General features: G+C 49.5%; 8 protein-coding genes across 9 annotated transcripts; 5 read left to right on the top strand and 3 right to left on the bottom strand.

The window, feature by feature from the left end:
• Positions 1 to 95: 95 nt before the first annotated feature.
• On the bottom strand, positions 96 to 1,656 carry PV06_08724 (uncharacterized protein). The gene is made up of 2 exons (XM_016410094.1): positions 1,512 to 1,656; positions 96 to 1,425 (listed from the first exon to the last, which is right to left on the bottom strand). The coding sequence occupies exons 1-2, from the start codon at positions 1,584 to 1,586 to the stop codon at positions 553 to 555; spliced, it is 948 nt and encodes a 315-aa protein (XP_016259116.1). The 5' UTR covers positions 1,587 to 1,656; the 3' UTR covers positions 96 to 552.
• Positions 1,657 to 2,341: 685 nt separating this feature from the next.
• PV06_08725 (uncharacterized protein) lies at positions 2,342 to 7,724 on the top strand. Its single transcript, XM_016410095.1, has one exon. It carries the CDS (start codon positions 2,423 to 2,425, stop codon positions 7,643 to 7,645), a length of 5,223 nt encoding a protein of 1,740 aa, XP_016259117.1. The 5' UTR covers positions 2,342 to 2,422; the 3' UTR covers positions 7,646 to 7,724.
• Positions 7,725 to 9,138: 1,414 nt separating this feature from the next.
• PV06_08726 (uncharacterized protein) lies at positions 9,139 to 9,573 on the top strand (the record flags this gene model as incomplete). Its single annotated transcript, XM_016410096.1, has 1 exon — positions 9,139 to 9,573. One exon carries the CDS (start codon positions 9,139 to 9,141, stop codon positions 9,571 to 9,573), a length of 435 nt encoding a protein of 144 aa, XP_016259118.1.
• A 1,485-nt stretch (positions 9,574 to 11,058) lies between these two features.
• On the top strand, positions 11,059 to 15,604 carry PV06_08727 (uncharacterized protein; the record flags this gene model as incomplete). Its single annotated transcript, XM_016410097.1, has 5 exons — positions 11,059 to 12,477; positions 13,801 to 14,281; positions 14,336 to 14,628; positions 14,704 to 14,825; positions 14,887 to 15,604. 5 exons carry the CDS (start codon positions 11,059 to 11,061, stop codon positions 15,602 to 15,604), a joined length of 3,033 nt encoding a protein of 1,010 aa, XP_016259119.1.
• Positions 15,605 to 16,222: 618 nt separating this feature from the next.
• PV06_08728 lies at positions 16,223 to 17,816 on the bottom strand. 2 transcript variants are annotated; one of them, XM_016410099.1, is made up of 3 exons: positions 17,692 to 17,816; positions 17,236 to 17,567; positions 16,223 to 17,167 (listed from the first exon to the last, which is right to left on the bottom strand). In XM_016410099.1, exons 2-3 carry the CDS (start codon positions 17,418 to 17,420, stop codon positions 16,426 to 16,428), a joined length of 927 nt encoding a protein of 308 aa, XP_016259121.1. In that variant the 5' UTR covers positions 17,421 to 17,567; positions 17,692 to 17,816; the 3' UTR covers positions 16,223 to 16,425. The 2 variants fall into 2 exon arrangements, with proteins under 2 accessions (XP_016259121.1, XP_016259120.1); XM_016410098.1 differs by having other exon boundaries at positions 17,236 to 17,816.
• Positions 17,817 to 18,010: 194 nt separating this feature from the next.
• PV06_08729 (uncharacterized protein) lies at positions 18,011 to 19,195 on the top strand. Its single transcript, XM_016410100.1, has 2 exons — positions 18,011 to 18,340; positions 18,427 to 19,195. The coding sequence occupies exons 1-2, from the start codon at positions 18,244 to 18,246 to the stop codon at positions 18,867 to 18,869; spliced, it is 540 nt and encodes a 179-aa protein (XP_016259122.1). The 5' UTR covers positions 18,011 to 18,243; the 3' UTR covers positions 18,870 to 19,195.
• PV06_08730 (triosephosphate isomerase) lies at positions 19,017 to 20,403 on the bottom strand. The gene is made up of 4 exons (XM_016410101.1): positions 20,215 to 20,403; positions 20,083 to 20,141; positions 19,319 to 19,942; positions 19,017 to 19,265 (listed from the first exon to the last, which is right to left on the bottom strand). The coding sequence occupies exons 1-4, from the start codon at positions 20,250 to 20,252 to the stop codon at positions 19,237 to 19,239; spliced, it is 750 nt and encodes a 249-aa protein (XP_016259123.1). The 5' UTR covers positions 20,253 to 20,403; the 3' UTR covers positions 19,017 to 19,236.
• A 1,220-nt stretch (positions 20,404 to 21,623) lies between these two features.
• On the top strand, positions 21,624 to 23,066 carry PV06_08731 (uncharacterized protein). The gene is made up of 3 exons (XM_016410102.1): positions 21,624 to 21,901; positions 21,966 to 22,236; positions 22,288 to 23,066. The coding sequence occupies exons 1-3, from the start codon at positions 21,796 to 21,798 to the stop codon at positions 22,892 to 22,894; spliced, it is 984 nt and encodes a 327-aa protein (XP_016259124.1). The 5' UTR covers positions 21,624 to 21,795; the 3' UTR covers positions 22,895 to 23,066.
• Positions 23,067 to 23,081: the final 15 nt, after the last annotated feature.

Here is a 23,081-nt window from a genome sequence, read left to right on the forward strand (position 1 = left end):
CGAGATGGAGACGGTTTCGGCTAAGTTGCCATAACCAGGCACCACCCAATGGCCCAGAGTCGACACCAGGGAGATCACCAGGGAGGCATCTCTGCTATGTCTGTCATGTTTTGATATTCATAGTATTTTCTACGAACAGGAGTAAGGAGCGCTCCCTGCAGCTTGCCTGGTACTCCATACTCAGCCTCATTTCTTGTCCTGAGCGAAGAGTGTACGGGATAAAACTCAGTCATAGGTATATACATGTACAAAGGGACATGTACAAAGACATGGCCCCCGATAACACACCCCATCGTCCCATAAAACGTGCCGACGGCATGAACGGCGTTGAAGCCGGCACTGATAGCCACGAAGGGCAGTTTGTTAGTCCGTCCGACGGTACTATTGCTGAGACCGACTTTCAGCCAACTTGGAATTTGTGACCGACAAACATCCATCCCGAATGTTAGTTGTCAAGAACTGAGCCTCTGTTTTCGAGGTCTATGTGGCTGGTGTGATGAATATCATTCACACCGTGTAGTAAAGCGAATCCAAAAGTGCAGGATCGCACGCTCAATGGTGTTCTGCTGCCAAAGAATTCGAAACATATTGATATGTTCCAAGGAAGATGGCACCGCCAGTACTGATCCACCCTACACGAGGGACGAAGCCTCTGAACAAAGCGGACGGTCCTTCCGCGTGCCATATTTGTCGTAACGCAGCCAGGGGGCCTGCTCGTTTCTTGGACAAAGAGTCTCCGGTCTGTTTTCTCGCAAGCATGGTTCGGGTCTTGAGCACATCGAGGGGGGTAGTCATGCCAGCGGCAATCGCTCCCGCTACGCTACCGAAGACGGCGCTCTCGCTTGCCGTGACCAGGCCCTCGTGGCGGCCGTTGGTCTTGTGTTGGCGTGTTGAATATGAAGTCTTGAAATACTCCCACAGACTAAACTGGATTATTGTGAATGGGATTTCTCGCATGATTGTTATGCCTGCTCCTCTGTATAGTTCGCGGACCATGGTCGGGAGACCGTCTGTCTTGCGAAGGGCGAGAACATCTTGAATTGCAAGCAGCGAGGAGCCACCGAAGAGACCAGCTTGGGCACGCTGCTTGACCACTTCGGTCGGAACACGGATCGCGCATGCGGCAATTTCGCCCAGTGACGATGCCAGCATGTGTGAGTATGCTTGGGTGGAAAAGGGCTTGTTCGGGTCATCGGCTAAACCTCTCTTGACGCCATCATAGACCAAGAAGAATAAGGCGGCAGAGGGCATGGAGCCGAGCATAGCACTAGGGAGACCGGCGTACATGCTGCGCAGGGTTCCGGCGACAGTGTGCCGGGGGAGAGTCGAGACATGATTACTCCCCAGATTGGACTGGAGTCGTGTCTTGATTGTGTCGATAGGATAGAGGGAGAAGTCGACAGTGATGCCGGCGAGAGCACCTGCCTGCGTTGAGGTGAAGTGTAAGTGTCGTGAGTGAGTACATGGGCAGGAGATGTGTAGGTGGGTGAGGGGGGTTGTGGGATACTGACGATAAGAGATCTCGTCCATGGAGAGGCCACAATGGGCGCTGGAGCTTCATATACCGCTACATTCTGCTCCGTCATACCTTCTGCCTCTGCATACAAGGCGAGAAGATTGGACGTGGTGCTGGTCGCTTTTGCGTGGTAGTTGAAGGACTGCGATTTGGGTCGGAGAAATTTATGAGGCCTGCGACTTCGGAGAATGACAATGACTCAATGCTTCAAATGACATCAGCTTTAATGATTAGGTAAGTCGGTACAGAGGCACCGAGAGATCAATGGGCTATTCCCTACTGCGTACAGTACAGTGTACTATATACGACTCTGAAGGAGTGTCTTTGTTCATTATTGAGGTGCATCATCGAGGTATATAGAGGACATCCTTGTGATTTCCTGTATAGTCCTCGTTGATAATTTCTCTTGATTTTCCAGGTAGCAAGGACTTTCAGATCTAACCGTGCTAAAAGCTTCGACATGCCCAGTATCTCTGTAGATTTGATTATTGGAATCAGACAAAATATACTCCATGGAGGTGTCGATATCACACGATAGTAGCATTGTGAAGAGTACTTGTAGATATACGGTGTATTGACTAGGTATACTTTTTGCTCGACGATGTTGTTGGTTGTCATGGCAACTCCATCGCCCCAAGAACTTCCATATCGGGATTAAACGCTCCATCTTTGTATCGGCCCAAAAATACAGTGAAGCGAAGCCTTGACATTTCCGACGCGTCAAACAACCACTAAAACATTCACACGCCCAATCATTTCCTTGTACATGCTTAGAGACAACATGCCTACATTCTATGCTATGCCACCACCATTATTTGCTTGACCACTACTTTTTGCGCAGAGAGCAACTCTTCCAGACCTCACATTCCCTCCTCGCCGGCGCTCATACAACACCAAGATCAAGCCATGGAACCGTGGCTAGACTCCCTCTCCGAGGACTGGAAATCCGAACACCAGTCCTCCTCGCCTGCACCATCCTTCTCCTCGAACCGACACAATGGAAATTCGTCCTTGTCCCGGTCTCAAAGTCGCATCCCTCATCTTGCGAAGAACATGCGCAAAGAATCAACAACAGGAAGTTTTCTAAGACACAGGTCGCAACGAAGCCACTCACGCGCCGATGGTGAACCCATTCTGCGAGAAAGAAGCGCCTCCAGTCTCAACTTGCCCCCCACGAACGGCTCGAATAAAACCACAAGTCTGCCTCGCCGACCGTCGAGTGTGTTCTCAGAGTCTCAAAACTCTGTCCAACATCACACCATAGATGAACCGCCTGCTTCGGCAGAAACGCCCGAGTGGAAAAGGCGGTTAGTTAACGGGGAGGATATTGCTAGTGACGGCTTTGATTTGTTTTCGCCGTCCAAGCTGGAGGGGATCTTCAAGCAGCCCACGTCTTCCGTTCTTCCAAGCGACAACGATGCTGTGGAGAATGACGGTTCGATACGTCGAAAACCATTTAGCCTGGCCATCTCAAACAGCTTCCCGGAACAATACAGCAGTGTGCGCGGAACGAGAAGTCGTCTTAATCTGGCGGTGCTGGAGGAAATCAATGAGGAAGAAGAGTCGGAACATCAGAATCAGCCCAAGGGCCCTCATCCTACACTTGAGAGAGGCTCTATCCAAGAGTTGGCTGAGCAGCGCATGCGATCGCTGGCTCGTGCACGCCATGACAACTCATCCACTCCGTCCTCACGCCCGTCGTCATCAGAATATGGAAGCGTTGTCCAACGTCAAGCGAGCACTCATGTGCCCGATCCTCGTTGGAGAACAATCAGCGGCCAGGAAGAGTTGAGAAACGAATTCATTAGCCCCGTGACCATTTCCAAACAGAACTCGATTCGAGAGACAATCATGCGGAAACCCACGAGTGTCAACATACAAGCGCTAGATACAAAGCTAAGAGAAGCGGCATACGATTCGCCGCGGCCCACATCTAGTTCGAGCGACAGGGATGTGAGCTATGGAAACGGCAATGGAACTGGACATGAGCCTGAGCGTTTTGACGAGCTGTTGCCGGACCTCACATCCCAGTCTTTACCGGATGATTTATCAATGGGCACGCAGGATTTTGTCGCTGGCGGAGGCTTCATCAACTCTCGACGTGGAGGAAGATCGAACGACAACTCATTTCTTCGAAAAAGCCTAAGCCTACTTCATGACAATTCCAAGATTGACTCGCAGAACAGAGACTTTACATTTAACAGCTCGCCTCCTCAATCTTCACGCTTTTGGGACGAAAGTATTGATCAAAGCAAGATCAGTGCAAGTGCCCCTGCAACACCCCCAGATACCAGCGTGGTTCACCATGCCGAAAGTCGTATCAGGCCAACGTCTTCCGGCAGCCCACTCAAACTCTTCGGCAATCGAGATACATATACAAACAACAAGCTCATGCGAATACTAAGTCACTTTGAGCCGGAAGCTACACATGATGAGAGCAAGAGCAATGATTCGGGCGACGAAGAGCAGGATAATGTCTTTCGCATGAGTCAGTTCGGCCAGGGTGAACTAGACGGCTTTGGCTTTGAACAGAACGTGCGCAGGCCTTCACCGGTCGACATAGGCGATATTGGATCAGACGACAGAATATTCCAGCCAAAGGCCGCCGTTACAGCACAAAGATCACCGGTTAATGATAAGGAAGAGTGTTCTGGCCCCATAAAAGATGCTCAGGAAAGAGACAGGTTAACGAAGCGTCGCAAGACTCTTATGCAAGAACAAGTCACAATTGACGATAATGAACTGGAAGTTAAGATCTGCTCTATCGAAGAAAAAGCAACGCTAGCAGGAAAGAAGCGGACGGATGCGAGACCAGGCAGTGACCCTGCACAAGCAGAGCCAGAAGTTTTGGCGACACGAAATCTGTTGAAACCCAAGTCAGCCAGGAGATTGTCAGTAGGAAAGTCTGCAACCGGAGACACAACCGACACGGGTGGAGAAGAAGAAGGCCTGGAAGGCTTGCAGCATGACCTAACGGAAGCTTTGGCCGCAGAGCTGGCAACCTTTACGCATGAGGCTACCAAAGCCAATGAGGATTCTCGGAAGCCATCGCTCGCAACCAAAGATTACATGGAAGAGGCTAATAAAGTAATGCAATTCATTCGCGCTCGAGGAAAGCCAGTACCAGTGGTGAATGAAATGAGCGAGCCCGGAAATGCATCTGAATTGAATGCTGATGCGATCCTCGACCTCAGCCTCGACGCCGATTCCACGAAAGACGACTTCTCACGACCACCTTCTCGAGACTATCCCTCAAAGCCTGTACCTGAACGCCGACATGCCAGACACGATTCCCGGACAGCGAGCTATCTGAAAAGGTATCAAGATCAAGACGACCTTGACGCTTTGGCAAGCATTTCTGTTTTTGGGACATGGGCTCCCTCGGACAATAGGTTAGCCGCTGAAGCTGCTAGTGTTCCTGTACCAGATGAGTTCCAAGAGAGCGACCCACCGAACATTCGTATACGAGGCCACAATGAGACCTTGAGAAAACGGAAATATTCTACGTCTACCGTAGAAGGTCTGGCTTCTGGCCAGAGCTCTCTGCAACATAGTTTCCCGACCAACTCCTCAACAGGTTCTGGTCAAAAAGGGGTCATCACATCTGGAACTGTTTCTATACCTGATAAAGTGGGTGCAATGACTTTCGACCACGACAAGAAGATTTGGGTAAAGAAGATGCAGGTCACTGTAAGCCCAAAAGTAGTGTATCTGGAAGGTGTTTCAGAAGATGATCCTTTCGAGAGTATTCCAGATCTAAGTATCGATGAGAAACAGGAAATGCGTTCCAGAGCCCGTCAGAATCAAAGGGCCGCCCAAGGGCAAAAGCATGTCGATTTTCCGCCTACGCCTACGTCCTGGGAAGAGCCTTTCCCACCGAGACGGCCTTTGCAGGAGTTGGAACCCGAGGTCGTCATGAAGCGTGACCAAGCCTTTACCGCACCACAGGACCAAGACGAGGGCGATGTCAACCAAAGTTCTTTGAGATCAAAAGTGTCCGAGCATGAGGTCAAACTACAAAGCGGAGTTCCCTCCAAGCCGCCCACTGAGCTGAAGGAAAATCGAAAGCAAGCACGGGTTGTAACAATCGCGTTTTCATCGCCCGTCGTCTCAGGAATCAACTATGCAAATATGTCCGATGAAGATTTTGATGCTCTACCACGGGAAGATGATCTGCCGCTTGACGAATCCTATATCAACCTGGAAGATGACATCGAGGACGTTGTGACTTCGCATCACGTGCAGAAAAAATTCGCCGTGACTGTCGATGACCGCCAGGCATTGACATTCCAACCTCGAACGATTTCGCCTATCGAGGAACAGGATGAGGAGCAACCTGTCGCCCATACGAGCTTGGTGAATTCTAATCGCTTTCACGAGTTGACGCCTGCAGCTCCACGAACGGTTGCAAAGCTTCAGAAGTCCGGACAGAAAGCTGCGAGCATCCTATGTTTGACACCTCTTTCCGACTTTTCTCTTCACCAGGTAGACAAGGGCCCGTATCACGATCAGAGCTATGTCGAAGATCGAAAACGTCCCAACGCCCTTCGACAGGCGCATGGCTCTCTTGCACTGGCGGTAGATCAACTGGTCAAAGCAATCACGGATGCCGTTCAAGATGAATTATTCTGGGAAGAATTACGACGGCTCAAACTTGACGAGAACAAAATCTCGTCTGTGCATGCGCTGAACGAGTATTGCCCAGTTTTGGAACAATTGTCTGTCAGTGGGAATCAATTGAGACAGTTGGACGGTTTGCCATCAACCTTGCGCATCCTTGATATCCACAACAACATGCTCAATGACTTGGGCTCGTGGAGTCATCTACACAATCTGCAGTACTTGGATGTGTCAGGAAATGAACTGGAGAGTCTAGAATGTTTCAGCTCTCTAGTGCATCTTCGGAGTTTAAAGGCAAACAACAATCGCATTACGAACATTGACGGAGTTTTGGATCTCGACAGCCTTCTTGATCTTCAGTTGAATGATAACAGACTTACCAGTGCCAGTTTCGAAGGGTCCGAACTGACGCGGCTCCGGACCTTGGAATTGAACAATAACAGACTGAAAGAAGTCAAGAGCCTCGAATCTCTTCCGGCTCTCGAAAGCCTCAGTGTGTGCAACAACGGATTGGAGGAATTTGGGCAAGATGTCCAAAGTCAAGGATTGATCTTGAAAGAGCTTCGACTCTCTCATAATGCACTGGAAGCAATTCATCTCAACAAGATGCCCGCACTTAGGTATCTCGATCTCGACAACAACAGGATAAAGACTATGTATAGTCTGTCTTTGGCGTATAATCTCGAGTTTCTGTCGCTCAGAGAACAATTCGACTCTGCGCATATTGTGGATGCAATACTTTCAACACCCAACGAATGTCGTACGATCAGATTATCGTCCAACTCTGTCACTAGCGGCATGTTCAAGCTGCCGCCAACGCCACAGAACAATCTTCGCGAGTTGGAGATTGCAGCTTGTGGTATTGCCGAGTTCCCAGAAGGCTTTGGTGCTGCATTCCCCAATTGCCGGTCCTTGAATGCCAACTTCAACGCCGTCAAGGATATAGCACCACTTAGAAGAATGGTTCATCTAAAGGACCTTCTCTTGGCCAAAAATCGAGTCAAGAAACTTAGGCGAACATGCCTCGTTCTGTCGCGACTGGGTTCATTGAAGCAAGTTGACCTTCGGGACAACCCATTGACTGTTGGATTCTACTCGCCCGTCCAGAATGTCGTTGATAGCGACGGAATTTCATCCGAGGCACGATATCATCTGCCACGAGGCTCTGCTGGTGAAGATGCAAACTGGGTAAAACTATTAGATGACGTGACAGGCATGAAAAGACGAACGATTGAATTATTGCTTGCAGACCATTGCAAGGGTTTGGTTGAACTTGACGGACTTTGTTTCTCCAGAGTACCATCCGACCAGGAGGACGAGACGTGGACGAAGTTGACGGATCAAAAGGTGCTCATGAAGCCGGTCCTCGCGCAAGTGCCGACTGCGAATATTGCCGAGAAGATGACACGAATGGATGGGGACGTTTCCAGATGTTCTCTCCCAGGAAACTTTGCTGCATCGGGAATGGAGGGTTCGATGATTATGGATTGTGATGTTTTTGACGGATGAAATCGTGTTTACGGTGACTATGATCTTTGTCACGGTGTAACGTTGTTATTGCATTGTGTGGCATTTGGGGGGCTAGGGGTCTTGCTGGGTGATTTTTTACGGCAACCAAAAGAATTCTCCTCGGTTTTGGGTTTGGAAATGGATCTTTGGTAACGAGTGAGAAGACAAAGGATGTATGGGTTAATGATGAGGAAAGACTGAGTCGATGAAGGAATGTGTTTAGGAGGTCTTCGTAGGACGTTGTATTGCTAACACTCGGGTACTCTGGGTAAGAGTATCATTACGAAATGAGACCATGCGATGAATGTGTCGAAGAAATGTTTTGCCACTGCATTGTGACGCTGCTGCACACTTGTAACAATCTTTTCTACACTCGTAAGACCTTGAGGATGGCGAAAAGGGTCCATCTCGTCGATCTTGGTCATTCCACATCTTCAGGGCTTGGTTCAAAAGAAGTTGAGAAGACGTGGCCAAGAATTGAATGTAAAGGACGTGCGTGGAACTTGCCAAGTTCTGGTATGTATCCTCATACTCATACTCTTATGATACGAGTTCCTAGGAGGCCGGTCAGCCTCGTCAGCCATCCACCGAGCACCCCTTGGAGAACGTCCACCGATCAACAACGAACGCACAGGCCTTCGACACCCAAAAAGGTCACATTCCTCGAAAAGTCTAGGGAATGAAAGGCTCCCTGCGCTCCGACACATCTCGGGCTCGTTCGCCTCTTGTTTTGCTCCTCTTCATCTTCGCCTTCCAACCCCTCGTCATGCCACTGTGTGGTTGGGGAGCCAGACGAAACGATGCTGGCTGGGATCATGCAAAATGTAGAGTAGAGTACATGTGTTGGGTTTTGAGTTGTTGAGTATATACATAATCCCCTTTGCTTAGATATGGCATCTCGATGGTATTTATTTTTGAAGAGAAACAAATAAGAGAAATACATATCTTGTACCTTGACAAGGAATATCACACATCAATATCAAGCTCAAGAAGGGATATATCAGCGTTTTCATCATTCAGTACTCCGTACCACCGCTATTGTTTATTATTATCGTCTTCGGGATCACTCATATCATGTTGCGGATTAACAAGTCAAATATTCTGTTCTTATCACTCGCTTTCATCTCACAGACTGTACATGTTTATTCATCCCCCATCGCATTACCATTGCCGGCTCCACAAGCGGTTACGGCATTGATATCTCCCGTCGCACCACCGAGGGAAGGGTGTACCGGGGATGTTTTGGGGATTTTTGGCATAGCCGTGATGAACATATCGGTCTCGTCATCAACATCGAGGACGAATGATCAGAAAAGGGAAGCAAGGCATGTTTTTTCATTTCTCCTACATACCGATCCCCTACAACCTGCAGCACAGTACAAGTGTCTTCATTCACCTATGCTCCCCTTTCACCTGTTTGATATACAAGTACTCTGACCAAAAGACTAACTCTCTAATATAGTGCCACAACATCACCACCAGCAATCTTCACCATGGCTGCTGTATCACAAATAGGTGACGGTCAAGTCCAAGGTGGTATGCATACTGTCGTCATGAGTGTACCGGTCGCTGTATCAGAGATTGGTGATGGACAAGTTCAAGCTCCAACGGTTACTGCAACAACGACGGATTGTGAGAGTAATGAAAAGACATCAACCACTGCCACCAGAATCATGACAAATTCGGGATCAACAGGAACAGCAAATGCAAGGTCCAATCAAACCACCGACAGTACTAGAACAAGCATGTGGCATTTCGGTTCGTCCTACCAGTCCAAACATGTTGATTCCGCCTTCACCTTTACCTTTACAAACATCTTCGACATCGACCTCGTCTTCATCTACGCCCACACCACCAGCAGGACGAACAATCCATTCGTCACTGGTCTCATGCCGGACAAACTCTACTTTGCAACTCAGTCTGAATGACGGTGTTTTGAAAGATGGCAAAAATCGTGCAGGATATATCGCTTCAAACTACCAGTTTCAATTCGACGGTCCACCTCAATCTAGTGCATTATATACTGCAGGATGGAGTGTCTGTTCCCTCGACTACACAAATACAGGTACGGGTACAGGGTTGACGACGACGACGACGACGACGACGACAGCAATAGGACAATCAACCCTGGCATTAGGTGGAAATACAACCTTTTGGCAATGTTTGAGTGGGAATTTTTATAACTTGTACACGGAAAATTGGGCGGCTCAGTGTAGTCCGGTACAATTGAGGATTGTCAAGTTGGTTCAGTGTTGAGATCTTTTTACAATCATCAAAACTGTGGTGGGCAGAGAGATGTTGTCACAGGGAGATACAGAGAGCCTTGTTGATGTCTTACAGTAGGCCTGGGTTCAAAGGGACATTGTTTGGCAAGGAACGAACAAAAGTAATCATATAGTCCATTAATGATTTGATTTGAATTGAATAGCAAAGATTAAATAAAAATGAGGTAACGTCTTGCCTCGTTCGGGCTCTCCCCTCTCCCTTCTAACTCTTCCCATCTCTTTTGTGTCGTGATTCTATGAAATTCATCTCCACCACTCGAGTGTTCGCTCATTCTCCGGCATTTTACTCCGCAGAATGGGGATCAATATACAAAATAGATTCTGGGGCTCAGATCGGGATTTTGTACGGTAGTTGCGCTTGTTACGCATGCCGACTCTCCGTAGTCTTCAGTAATACCTTTAGATTCGATGTCTTTTTGGGAGTGAGACTGATGAGAGAGAAATGAAAAGAAACGAGAAGGGGGGGGGCTTTGTGAGAAATTGTGGAGAATTACTAATGGACCCCCCTGAACATCTTGAGCCTTGCCTTCTACCTCGATTCGGATCATTCCGCGAATACATTTACCACAATACTTACCCATACCACAACGCTAACTCCGTACATCAATACCACTACGAGATATTGATACGTCGTATAGTAGTCAAAAGATCAACGAGTAGTCCTCCGTAAGGTCATACGCGCATGAGGTACAGTTTTACCTGGGCGGAGACATTTGACTCATGTCGTCCTCGTACATCTCTCTTTCACCGAGTGTGGAGACAAAAATGGTAATGGTCTCCGGGCGAGTGACTTGGTACGGAGTCACAGAATACGAGTTTACGGAGTTTATACCTAATACAACGACGCCGACGTGTTCGTATTCCTCCATATGGAGTCTTGAAGATCATAAAGACAACACCGAAGCTAGTCCTGGACGCGAAAAACATGGAGATCTTGCGGTGTGACCGGGGTATGTCCCGAGGGTGGTGCCATGACCCTGATAAATACATAGGAGATCCTCCCCGCCCAGACGAAGGAAGGAAGACCTCAACAGTCTCGACCATATGCTGTGAGTGTGCAACCTCAACCTCGGCAAAAATCTTTGACTTTTTCGTCGTTGTGAATTCGCTACCACCACCTCATCCATCATGACTTCCTCAAGCTACCTCATCAAAGGTGGCCACGTCTTGATCTGGGATAATCAGAAAAAATCGTCTTTCCCCCAGCTCGACATCCTTGTTGAAAACGAAAACATCACCAAGATTGGACCGAACCTTGGTGTCGAAAACGACAAGTCAATCGAGGTCATAGATGCCACTTCCCATATCGTCATGCCGGGCTTCATCGACGGTCACCGTCATGCCTTTCAATCTCAACTTCGCTCGACCGTCAGCAACCACACCCTTCTCGAATACTGTGCGCACCTCTTACAAGGACGTATGGCCTTCCTCGACGCGGACGACATGTACCTCTCCCAATTGTCCGGGTGCATAGAGGCGGTCAACTCGGGCGTGACGACCATCATGGACCATTCTCATGCCGTGACAACTCCGGAGAGAGCACAGAAATGCATCAAAGCGACTCTCGAGTCTGGAATCCGGAGCATTTACTGCGCCGCACCATTCGCCATACCCATCTCGCTCAATCCGATGACTCTGCCGGACATGACGGTGCAGCACGCCGCACAGATCGACATGATCAAACAATTGGCGACAGAGCGACCACTCGGTGGACCACTGAACGATGGCCGTGTCACTCTCGGTCTGGGCTTCGACACCATGTTCCATATTCCGGCGGAAATCAGTCGCGACATCCTCACGTTCGCAAAGGAAAACAACCTCCCGACTACCATGCACGATGTGCCGCGCTACAACTTGCCAGCACTGACCTACTTGCGTGACAACAACATGCCACTCCCCCAAGTCACGCTGTCACACACGTGTGATCCAGATGCCGGTACTATCAAATGGGTAAAGGAGAACAACATCGGAGTCGTGTCCACGCCGGAATCCGAAATGGCAATGTCTCATGGACACCCATCAGGTCTTGACTTCCACCAAGCCGAGTGCCGCGCTGGTGTTGGCGTCGACTCGCCAGCCATATGTTCGGGTGACCTTTTCATGGCAATGCGTCTTGGCCTGCAGGAAAAGCGAGTTCGAGAAAACGCCAGGTTTCATGAACGAGGAAAGCTCGCGGATGTCGTGCCCGCGAGAACAGATGAGGTATTGTACATGGCAACTCTAGGCGGAGCAGAGGCCATACACATGGAGTCTCAAATAGGCAGCCTCGAAGAGGGCAAGTTGGCGGATCTCGTGCTCATTCGAACCGATTCGCCTGGTATGGTCTCTTCGGTAGACTATTCGGCTGCGTTGGTGACACATGCGTCGGCAAGCGACGTGGACTCTGTCATGGTCAATGGAGAATGGGTCAAGAGAGCAGGGAAGCTGCAAAAAGTAGATTGGAACGGCTTGAAAGTTGAGTTGCAGAAGAACAGGGCCGAATTGGAAAACAGATGGGAAGGAATTGATTGGGAAATGAACAAGTCAGACTTGAAAGATATGTGGCATGTAAGGGATGTGATGGAGTGACGACCTCTCAATGCCCATCCTTTGGCCTATTTTAGCCCATGGTCTCTTGCTGAGTTCGTGGTCGTACGATAAACTATTTTAGACCAGCAATGGGTCGAGGGACAGGGTTTTATGCCTACAAGAAGGCATAGCTGCGATCTTCCAAGCTTACCTAGGAAATGGCCAATGAAACCAGATAGAGCTTGTGGCTTAGCTCGTGCTCGTGTCTTGTACTCTTGTTGTTTGACTAGTGTGCATAGTCGACTGTACAGTTCAGGACAGAGCAAAGATGCAGGGTTCGTGACTTCACGGGGAAGCGTCGGGTCGATTCTAGCACCGTTGCAAGTGCGAGTACTGTGGTTGTATCAATCGAATGAGCCTGAAGAGAATTCATCTCGCTTATCGGTTTCTGCCAGAGTTGATTGTTCCAGTTCGCGTTTCTTACATGAACATCATAATATAGCGACAGTATTGTTGAGTGGATTCTCAACGATGCGCGCTTCGACAAATGTGGAATTTGTTGTATACCAATCAGAGGATATTTGACAAAAGATGGTGAGCCAGCCAAATACTGTATGGAGGATGGCATCTCCTTTCAGAAATGGGAAAACGCCCACCTCATGGCGTATTACTCATCATCGTAGCTTGCAGGACGAGGATCCAGCTAATAGTCCGTAATGCTGCCCCTCCTCCTCGTCGTTTTCGACTTGGAACCCAAGGGGGCTAGATGATTAGCTCGATAAAACCCTTGTTGAAGGTGCTTATTGTTATTAGTGTATTGGTCTTGCCCCGGATGAACTTCCGTCGCCCATGCATGATAAATGTTCAGCTCTCGGGGGCATACGAGTAACTCTGGCACCCTCGACGCAATCCTCTCTCGCAAGGGTCTTTCCGGTTGCCCTGGCCAGGCTCACTGATCGACATTGTCAGTTTCCTCTCCAGCAAGGGCCAGTCTTATCGAGACCGTTTGTGGTATCCCGAACTCCACGTGAGAGTCGAAAGCAACTGCAACACACACAGCACACGGACACACACATCTCCCTCCAAAACACACTCTACAGTCCCTAAGCGAAAGGTGCTAGGGACAAAGTCGGTAAAGAACAAGAATCGTTTGGAATTTTTCCCTCTTATCGCCCGTGAATTTTTGCTGATGCCGATGCGGCGCCAAACACTGTCATTATACTGAACATTCTGAAGGCTGCTCAAATCCCGATTCAGCAACCACCGGCGAATACTCCAGCAATAGAATTAACATGAATTCGCAAAAGCTGTCAAAGACTTAATGGCTTCTCTTTTGCATTGCTTCTGTTGAAGCCCTTCAAGACAATCATCATGGTGAAGCTGTTCTTTGTCGAAAATTCGCCTGCCGCAGGTCGGTCTCGCAAGGAAGAAGCCGTTCAACAGGCTGAGATAAGATCTCACGCTGCCATTGTAGGCCACCATCGCAAGGCACGTCGCCGAACAGAGATCTCCGAGGCATCATCGTCAGTACATTCACCGCCATCGCCGGCTTCAACATTGGACAGTGTTTCTCTCCAAACAGCACCCTCGCCGGCTTCGAGTATCGGTTCCGTGACATTCAAATTGTCATCATCTCAGCCAATACCGTCTGGGGACAGCGAAGAGAAATCTTCTGATCGGCCGCCCCCTGGCTGTTCAAAGTATACCACGTCCCGAAGAACTCGTACTACTTTGTCGCCTTTGCTCCTGGATGCTGGACCTTCCTTTCGTGGAATGAGAACTGATCCGTTCAATTGTATATCAACAGAACACCCTCACTTACTTGCGGCTTCTGTCGACTACTGTAGGTTGTGCAAGGTTTGTGCTAGGGCGGATAGAAAACTGACGTAGCGGGCAGTCTCTGGAGTCACAGTTCCTGCTCACGCTGCTCTTTATGAGCTCTTCAACATCACCAATATATACAATGAATATTGGTTCGAGTTGATGTCGGATCCCGATTTCGCCTACTCGGGCGTGTGTCTGACTCTGAGGGTCAGAGAGTTATCGTGTGACTCCAACGCAAAACCGTCGGAGGAAGTGCTTCTTGCACTGGGCATTGCCTTGTCGAGACTGAGAAAAAGGATGGCCAAGGCTGACAGTACAGTCGATGACATTTGCGTCACGGCGGTGTCGTTCATGGCCGCAATTGCCGTGCGAAACCCATATCTCCCTCTTGATTCAAGGCTGTCAAAAAAAGAAGAATCCGAAAGCTAACTCTTTGTTTAGAAAGCTATCGGTGACTCTTCAACCCATCAAAGACATAAACAAGCCCTAAAGCAAATGGTCAAAGCAAGGGGAGGACTTGACAAACTCGGTCACAATGGCATGGACAAATGCCTTTTGTTGCAGTAGGTGCACTCACCGCCACCATTGTGTAGGTTGTGGTTCGCTAACTCAAAAAATCAACAGACGAGAAGGATTCTGGTCTATTGCAGAAGGCAACACCATCTTTGCCGACGAACGCCAAAAAATCGTGTCGATATATCCCAAGTTGCCTCTGTCGGGGACGAACCTCAAAATGACAATGTCCATCCCATCTGGATTCCAAGCTCTTGCCCATCTTGGAAAACTATCCGTCCAAGTGTTGGAGGTGCTGGTACGTACACAGAGGACAAGAATGAAAGGAATAAGTACGGCATCGTCGTCACGAGCATCATCGTCGTCACCAGACCTTTTCAAGACACAAAAGCGACGCTACTCGGATTTCCACGAGGCTTGTCCTTGTCTCAGCGAGCCTGACGTGAACGGAGGAGCCAGTATCGAGAAACTTGTTGTGTTCGCCATCATAATATACTGCAGTACCAGCTTTACTCCCACACGAAGTAATACTGTTTTGTACGATACCTGTCGCAACAGACTTCAACGCGACATCGCGACCTTCGAACCTGAAAACACGGCCGAAGTGGTTTGTTTGATCTGGGTGGCCGCCATGCTCGTGTGGTCCTGGACCACGGTCAGCGGTAACAAGTTGACAGACCATGGCATATCGTGTCTGGCAAAACTCAAGTCGACCATCTTGCGTGGCTTTTCGTGGACCGAGCTTGAAATCATCCTCGGTCAGTTCTTCTGGTCAGATAAAATGTCGAAAAGCCTGGAGATGCATTATATCGCGCTTGACACTGGCTGACGAGGAGCCGTCCGAAACCCCTTTAATACATGAACACACCACAATGAGACGAGACATTGTCAAAAGAGAAGAGACTCGGTCTCACGAGTACGGCGACCAGGTTCTTGGGACTCAAGATTATAAACCTCGCAAGGTATAAGCGTTGACGAAGCAAACGGCTTGGGTTATCCTTTGTTGACTCTTGCTCGGCCCCTATCGATTACAACTACCACAGACCACTAGCATCACAACTTGCAATTTCCTCTTTTCGGTGTCTTGAGAAGGTCCATATATGGTCGGTCGGGTTTCCTCACAGTCGAACAAAGTTCAAGTATGTCCACCGCGCAACAAAAGGTGGTCAAGGAGAAAAGATCCACCAGAGCAAACCGGCCAATATATCAACCACCTGAAGCATTCATAGGATTCGAAGGATTACAAGACCACCTGTCCGTGGGACGACGGTATCTCCCCTTTTCATGCAACACGACAGAGCATGGTCTCATTCAAGGGACATAGTCATTCAGGGACTTCCTAAGACTTCGAAGAAGTTCAACACTTCAGGCTTGATATAATATCCAAGTGCATTCGGAACTTTGCTTTTTTCCATACGCATATCGAACTGTTACGACGACAAAAATTCTCCTGTACAACTATATACATTTCGATGTCTGACAACGTACCTCTATTCTAGGAAAATACTTTCAGCATGTACATAGGGACGTTATTTTCAAATTGCCAAAACCCTCACTTCGCAGCAAACCATCCTTTGGTGCAGAGAGGGAAAATATATGGTTCAAACCTTTGTATATACAACCCATGAGCGTATTGTTTCCGTCTCTCTCTCAAGCAGTCGCAGCCCATTGGTTTCTGAAATTATTCAAACCCGCCATGAGTCCACACAGACCGACGATACCTGAATTGAACCCCTTGATTCCGGTGGGGTACAGACTGTAGTGCACGGCCACTGGCATCCAGTACGTGGCGACCATGAACTCGTTCCACCACTTGCGGTCCCAGGCTTCCTTCTGTTGCGTGGTGAGCGCCTGCTTGTTGGCCGCCTCGAGCTGGCTCTCACGCAACAGGCGCAGGTAGTCGCACGCCACCCCGACGAGCCAGGCCCGGCACGACCAAGCGACCCACTTGCTGATGCCCCCTCGCTTCTCGATCACGCTCATCGGCACGACCCCCTTGCCGGCGAGGTGGGAGATGTTTTCGAGGAGTTGGAACACAATGTAACCCGTGCACTGGATGATGCCGACGGTTCGGAGGGAAGGGTCCATCTGGCCGCTCGTCTTGGCCGAGGACAGCGACTTGAGCCATATGTACAGAGGGATCAAGCCCGTGAGCCGCAGCGTGGTTCGAGTGTCGGAGACGAGGCTGCCCAGTGGGGTGAGGAAGGACGTCCCCGCCACCGCCGTCGAACCGCCGACGGGGGGCAGTTTCGACGTGCGTCCGACGATGCGCGAGATGTAGGAGATGATGGCGGCGCGCGTGGGGGATTTCGAGTGGAGGTAGGCCGCGACGTAGATTGAGTAGTTGAGCGTGCTGAGGGCGGCGCCGAGACCAGCGGTCGTCTTGATCAGTCTAGAATCTCGGGTTAGTCGGACGTGTGCACCGTGAGAAATGGGGTACAGGAATCGGTCGTTGCTTACTTGCTAATACGCAGAATGATCTCGTCGACTTTGGAAATGGTGGTTTTGACATCGGCAGGGAGTTTGGCCCGCGCTGGTGTTTCTGAAGGCTTGACCGGACTGACCTGATTACCCTTTTCGGCTTCTGACGGTGAAGTTTGAGGGACGACGCTGGGGTCGGGGTGGGTGGTTTCGCTGGTCGACATGGTGGTCGCGATGTGCTTGTTTGTCCTGTAAGAATACCCAAATTCGAGTCTACCGAGGTCGAAAGAGCGCTGCAAGGTGTACCCCTGTAAATAGAAGACGGCTCTGGTATATGTTCAGACGAGGAGTCTGCGCTGGTATGTATACACCTAGGGAATGTCAAAGCAACGTTACAAAAGTCTCTCTCTTGAACTTGTACTCTGTGACAAAACAAATCCAAAGCGCAAAGTAAGGTCATCTGGGATAATCTGGGAAAATCTGGGGACGGCTCACCTCACCACCCACTGGGTCCCGAGGGAACCTGGGCCAACGGGTAACAGTTGTTGTACTGTATGGAACTCCAACGACAGGCTTCGCAATTCCAATCTAGAGCCGAACCGAGGCAAGGGAAGAGAGAGCCCGCGCCAGGTCACATGACACATGATGTGCCCGTTATCCCGAACAAAGTACGAGTACGAAGTACGACGTACGTAGTAGTGCTCGCTGCTTTTGTCTACCCAGGTATTTCTACGGAGTACCGTAGTAGCACAATATGCACTCGTACAATTGTACGGTTTTTCGGTCAGTCCCGTCGATTTGTGGAACGTCATTTTTGGTGGTGATGATAATCACCGCAGCCTTGCAGAACTGCGCCTCCTCCTCCTTCTCCTCTTCATCATTGCAGGCTCCTGTCATTTCTTCTTCTTTCTCTGCTTTTGCGCGCACTCGTCTGTAATCGCAATCAAATTATACTACGACTGTGTTTTGCAAAAACAAAAACAAAAAAGAGATATACACACTCTTCTCTCTTTTCCGAACGCTACGTCCCATCGTACCGTACCTCGAATGCCCGAGATCATCGAGCGACGGACCACAATTTTCATCATGTCTTGCGGCGACCTCTTTCTGGGGCTGCTTGCTGTCCTATTCCCACCCATTGCAGGTTTGTCATCCCACCGTCATCGTTGTTGGCTGTCGCCGATGACCATCATCCTGAGGCATATGCTGATAACAATCCCAAAACGTTAGTCTGGATCAAGTCTGGAATCTGCTCTTGTGATTCCTTGATCAACATCCTCCTCTGCATTCTGGGTTACGTCCCTGGCCTGATCCACGCTTGGTACATTATCGCTCGCAACCCTGAACGTGACTACGACTACGAAGCCGTCCCGGACGCCGAAGGGGGAAGAGTCACGTACTATTACATCCGGCACGAACCGTCGAGGCGAGACTACGGCACCCAACAACGTGGCCATGACCGCCCTGCTCCCCTACCGCCGAAGCCCCAGAGTCGACCTGCGCAACCCGGTAATGCGGCGAGTGGGGGGGAGGGAAGCAGCAACAACAGGCCAGCGCCTCATCCGACCCAAGCTGAGGGACCGAGCGTCGGTGCGGGTGGCGATAATCCAGAAGCACCGCCTAGCTATTCAGATGTCGTGAAGGGAGACAACAAAATCCAAACTCAAGACTAAAAGAACCACGGAGAGATATTGGTGCTGCGGAATGTAACATTACCTACTTGCTAGGATGGTTGTTGGGGATCGGGATTGGAGTTGAGGGACTTATTGTGCAACCTGAAGCCAGGTCGCAGATGAAGACACGAAGCTTTTATAATGATGTGGCTGGCATGAAAGTATTTTGTTTAGTCGTTTCTTAGCTACACTGGAGACAGTAATGCGTTGAAAAGGACTTATTCTTCCAGCGATCCTAAACTAGGGAAAGCCTTGTGGTGAAACACTCCCTTTTGACGCAGATCGTTGATCAGGTCACCAACAGCACGCTTCTTTTCCAAACCGCCTTGCTACGTTATGAATGTAGAGCACTAGGGCGCCCTCAAATCTAGGCCTTGGCGTTGATGATCTCGACGACTGTGCAACCCCGTCAGTATTCCATCAGTAGGTTTTCTGTAACAGTTACTTACACTCAGGCTTAAGACTGGCACCGCCAACAAGGAAGCCGTCAACGTCAGCCTGCTTGGCCAATTCTCTGCAGTTTCCTGCATTCACACTGCCACCATAGATGATTCTGGTGCTCTCGGCAACTTCGGCAGAGACAGCATCAGCCAACCACTTTCGAATCGCGGCATGGACCTCCTGAGCTTGCTCGGTGGTGGCAACCTTGCCGGTTCCGATGGCCCAGATGGGTTCGTAGGCGATGACGACGTTCTTCCAGCCGTCCTTGCCGATAGACTTGTTGACGGCGTTTAATTGTCTGGTGACAACGTCGACGGTGATGCCCTTCTCCCTCTCTTCCAGACTCTCACCGCAGCACAAGATGACTCCGATGCCGCCGTCGAGTGCAGCCTTGGACTTGCACGCCACAAACTCGTCCTCTTCACGGAGAATGGTCCGGCGCTCCGAGTGACCCAACAGGGTCCATGTGATATTGCTATCCTTCAGCTGCGTCACCGAGATCTCTCCTGTGAAGGCGCCGTTGGGCTTGTCGAACACATTCTGAGCTGCAACTTCGATGTTGGGGGACAGATGCTCGCGCGCAAGGAGGAGGTATAGAGAAGGTGGTGCAATCACGACTTCGGTGTTGGAATCTGTTATGTTTGGCAATCCCCCAAAAGTCAGTATTGGTTGCCGGACGCAAGCAAACTACGATCCATCCACCGTCTGGTAGGAGGTGTTCCACGAGACGAAAATAGACCGGAGGTGTAGTACAAAGAAAAAGTGCACATACCGAGCTTCGATGTCGACAGATTGTGAGCAATGTCTTTGATGGTCTTGATCGTACCATTCCTATTAGATGTGATACTGTCAGAAGACTGCCTCATTATGGTTGAAGTCCTTCTGCTAGGCATCACAAGCATACATTTTGAAATTTCCTCCAACGAAGAACTTTCGGGCCATTTTTGCGGTATTGAGGGGGGGAACTTTCTAGAGCTTTAAGTAATTTGACGGGCTGGTTTGGTTCAAGACAAGGCCTGAAGGGGAGGGATAATGAATACAATGGAGTGAAAAGTAACAGTAGAGTATTCAAGAAATTGGAAGCTGAAAGTCGTTCAGAAGCAATACTTCTCCATGCTCTGTTGACAGCGGGGCTCGCGAATGACGATCGAGGGGTGTTGGGCGGAGGGTAGATGGAAAGGGGCAGCTTTGCCGAGCCTCTTTTTTTGCTCGGCCAATTCACGGAGGATTCAATTGTACGTAAGGGTTGCACTAAAAGCGGCGAATGAGCATCTACAGTATGTACTTCCAATTCCTCGAATATCAATTTGTTCGTATGTCCCATCAAACAGCAATCTGTATTCGACTCGTGAATCTGGAGCGGCTTGTATTCCCCCCATCCTGCCGGGAATCCAAGAATCCCTGATGTGTGCAATTGATGGGGCACATCACAGATGCTCCCGATTCTTTCCGACCTGCCGCAGGAGAGAGAGATTCTTCTTCACGCGTGCGAGACTTCCATTTGCAATCCAACGACAACCAACGGCGGTCTCCGTCATCGACCATCAGCCTTGTCGAAAGAGGAATGTAAAATCCATGATAGGCGAGAAGATCATGGTTCGAGCACTTAGGATGCGTCCCGTGGCGTCCATGGATGGAGAAAACGGGCCGGGTCGGTACTGTTTGACCTCGTGGATGACCTGACTTCTGCCACACCGTTACAATGATAATTTCAGGTTTTCGAAAAATACAGCTGTCTGTAAAATCCACCATCTTGTTCCATGAGTTCTGGAACTGGGATATATCCATACATTTATCGCGGCATCAGACATCCGGAAGTGCATAATCTCCACCAAGTAACGGTTTGTGCCTAATAAGCGAGAAAAGCAAATCGATTCTGAAACATCTCGAATTCATCTGAAAAACGTCACCTCCGCTGGTTCGATCATGAGCAGACCTCTAGAGGCTCAGGTTCTGGCTTCTTCATCAAGCTTCTCAGGAACAACAAAGGCTATGGGAGGACATATGGTAGGTTACCTAAGCAAATGTTAATGTATAACTGCAATGGTAGAGCCATGGCAAGAACGCCAATTCCGGGTTCTCTTCTTTGGACCCCAATGTTTCGCACAATCTGATCTTCTTCCTCGTCTTTGAGGTGGCGTTACCTGCTGCCGATTCCTCCGTTTTGGACATCAAACGACGTTGAAATACTGTCACGCCACGCATCCACACGTGGTTTGTGGGTCATGTTCGCGCTCGAGATGAACAGGGATCTACCATGTGAGGATCCGGCACGCGGGACGGCTCAGTTCTAGGAGTTTGATACATGAAACACTGACATATATATACGTGCTCTTTTATCAAGGCGACTGGCCGGTGGCTATTCATCGAATTTGAGTTCGGACTCTGGTGCTTGCCCAGCGACAACACCACAAAAGATCGTGTTGCTTTTCTTATTCTCCATTTGCTCTCCTAGTCACCGACTTATTTGCATGATTCCCACAAGATGGCAGCACTACCGAAGAACATGGAACATGTAGACCGAAGAGAACTCTTCACCTCGTTACCCGCTAGGGTCTTTTACTTGCAGCAATTCCTTGAGTTTGGCTCTGGTAAGTCGGCCTTCATTATGATGCATTGATCTGATAGGGAAGACTCTTACCATGTGATTTGCAGATGACGTTGTCGCACTGAGTGAAGGACAGAAGTATATCAAAGCTATAATTCCGGCTATTGTCAACATGGTCTACAAGAAGCTCTTGCAACACGACATAACAGCCCGAGTGTTCAGCACGCGTGATAGTCGAAGTGAAGAAGATCCCGAACGGTGGATCGGAGAGGAAGACGCTCAGATCAGACACAGGAAAATGTTCCTACGGTGGTATCTCACCAAACTCAATTCAGATCCGAGCAAAATGGAATACTGGCAGTACCTGGACAAAGTGGGGTAAGTGCCGGCTTCTTTGGGCAGAAAAGAGTAGGAACTCACCATTCATAGCTTGATGCATGTCGGCAAAGGGAGAAAGAACCCACTGCACGTCGACTATGTCTTTCTCGGGGCTTGTCTTGGTTACATTCAAGATGCGATGACTGAAGCGATCCTTTCGCATCCCCGACTGGATCTCACACAAAAGATTGCGATTGTCAAGGCGATCGGTAAAGTCATTTGGATTCAGAACGATCTCATGGCCAAATGGCACGTTGACGACGGCAAAGAGTTCATCGATGCCGAATGGGACGAAGAGACTCAGGCCGAAGCACGTCAACCAGAAGGATACGTGAACGGCAAGAGAGTGCTAGGGAAGGTGGACGAGGATGACAGTTCAATAGATGGCACGGCATCATCCGTCTCATCAGAAAAGAGCACGACCAGCTTAGGCCGGACAATGGAACAGGTCCGGCTGAGTAATGAGCAAATCGGGTGTCCTTTCAGCGGGATGGTCAACGGCACCCAAGATCTCGATAAGCAGAGAGCGGCAACAACGAAGCCCCCAAGAGATGACATTCTCGGCTCGCCTTCTTCACCATCAGGTATTCCACGTCTGCGCGTGATGGAGGGAAAAACGATTGGCAAGGAAAGACTAGGCCCAAGTCCTTTTGCTTAGTTCGGAAGAAAAGCGATTGTTACCTCTGGGAAATTCGGTTTGGGGACTTCATGGGCGCGCTGGGTCTCAGATTTGTTATCTTTTGGATGAGAAAAGTCCTGGCAACAACGTCGCTTTGAAGACGAAGGCCTGAGGTTATGAATAGGAAAATGAATGGGACGATTCACCATGACGCTATTGATCCACC

This window comes from Exophiala oligosperma, assembly GCF_000835515.1.
Source record: "Exophiala oligosperma strain CBS 72588 unplaced genomic scaffold supercont1.9, whole genome shotgun sequence".
Taxonomy (NCBI): Eukaryota; Fungi; Ascomycota; class Eurotiomycetes; order Chaetothyriales; family Herpotrichiellaceae; genus Exophiala; species Exophiala oligosperma.

Bases quoted from the DNA above. Each gene is read 5' to 3' on its own strand.
- PV06_08724 (XM_016410094.1), bottom strand. From the start codon at position 1,586: ATGACGGAGCAGAATGTAGCGGTATATGAAGCTCCAGCGCCCATTGTG. The intron at 1,426-1,511 runs GTCAGTATCCCA...ACCTCAACGCAG, and splicing joins CATGGACGAGATCTCTTATC to GCAGGTGCTCTCGCCGGCAT.
- PV06_08729 (XM_016410100.1), top strand. From the start codon at position 18,244: ATGCCCGAGATCATCGAGCGACGGACCACAATTTTCATCATGTCTTGC. The intron at 18,341-18,426 runs GTTTGTCATCCC...CCAAAACGTTAG, and splicing joins CCTATTCCCACCCATTGCAG to TCTGGATCAAGTCTGGAATC.
- PV06_08731 (XM_016410102.1), top strand. From the start codon at position 21,796: ATGGCAGCACTACCGAAGAACATGGAACATGTAGACCGAAGAGAACTC. The intron at 21,902-21,965 runs GTAAGTCGGCCT...TGTGATTTGCAG, and splicing joins ATTCCTTGAGTTTGGCTCTG to ATGACGTTGTCGCACTGAGT. The intron at 22,237-22,287 runs GTAAGTGCCGGC...CACCATTCATAG, and splicing joins CAGTACCTGGACAAAGTGGG to CTTGATGCATGTCGGCAAAG.
- PV06_08728 (XM_016410099.1), bottom strand. From the start codon at position 17,420: ATGTCGACCAGCGAAACCACCCACCCCGACCCCAGCGTCGTCCCTCAA. The intron at 17,168-17,235 runs GTAAGCAACGAC...CCGAGATTCTAG, and splicing joins ATCATTCTGCGTATTAGCAA to ACTGATCAAGACGACCGCTG.
- PV06_08725 (XM_016410095.1), top strand. From the start codon at position 2,423: ATGGAACCGTGGCTAGACTCCCTCTCCGAGGACTGGAAATCCGAACAC.
- PV06_08730 (XM_016410101.1), bottom strand. From the start codon at position 20,252: ATGGCCCGAAAGTTCTTCGTTGGAGGAAATTTCAAAAT. The intron at 19,943-20,082 runs GTATGTGCACTT...CAAACATAACAG, and splicing joins TCTGTCGACATCGAAGCTCG to ATTCCAACACCGAAGTCGTG. The intron at 19,266-19,318 runs GTAAGTAACTGT...GGGGTTGCACAG, and splicing joins TGCCAGTCTTAAGCCTGAGT to TCGTCGAGATCATCAACGCC.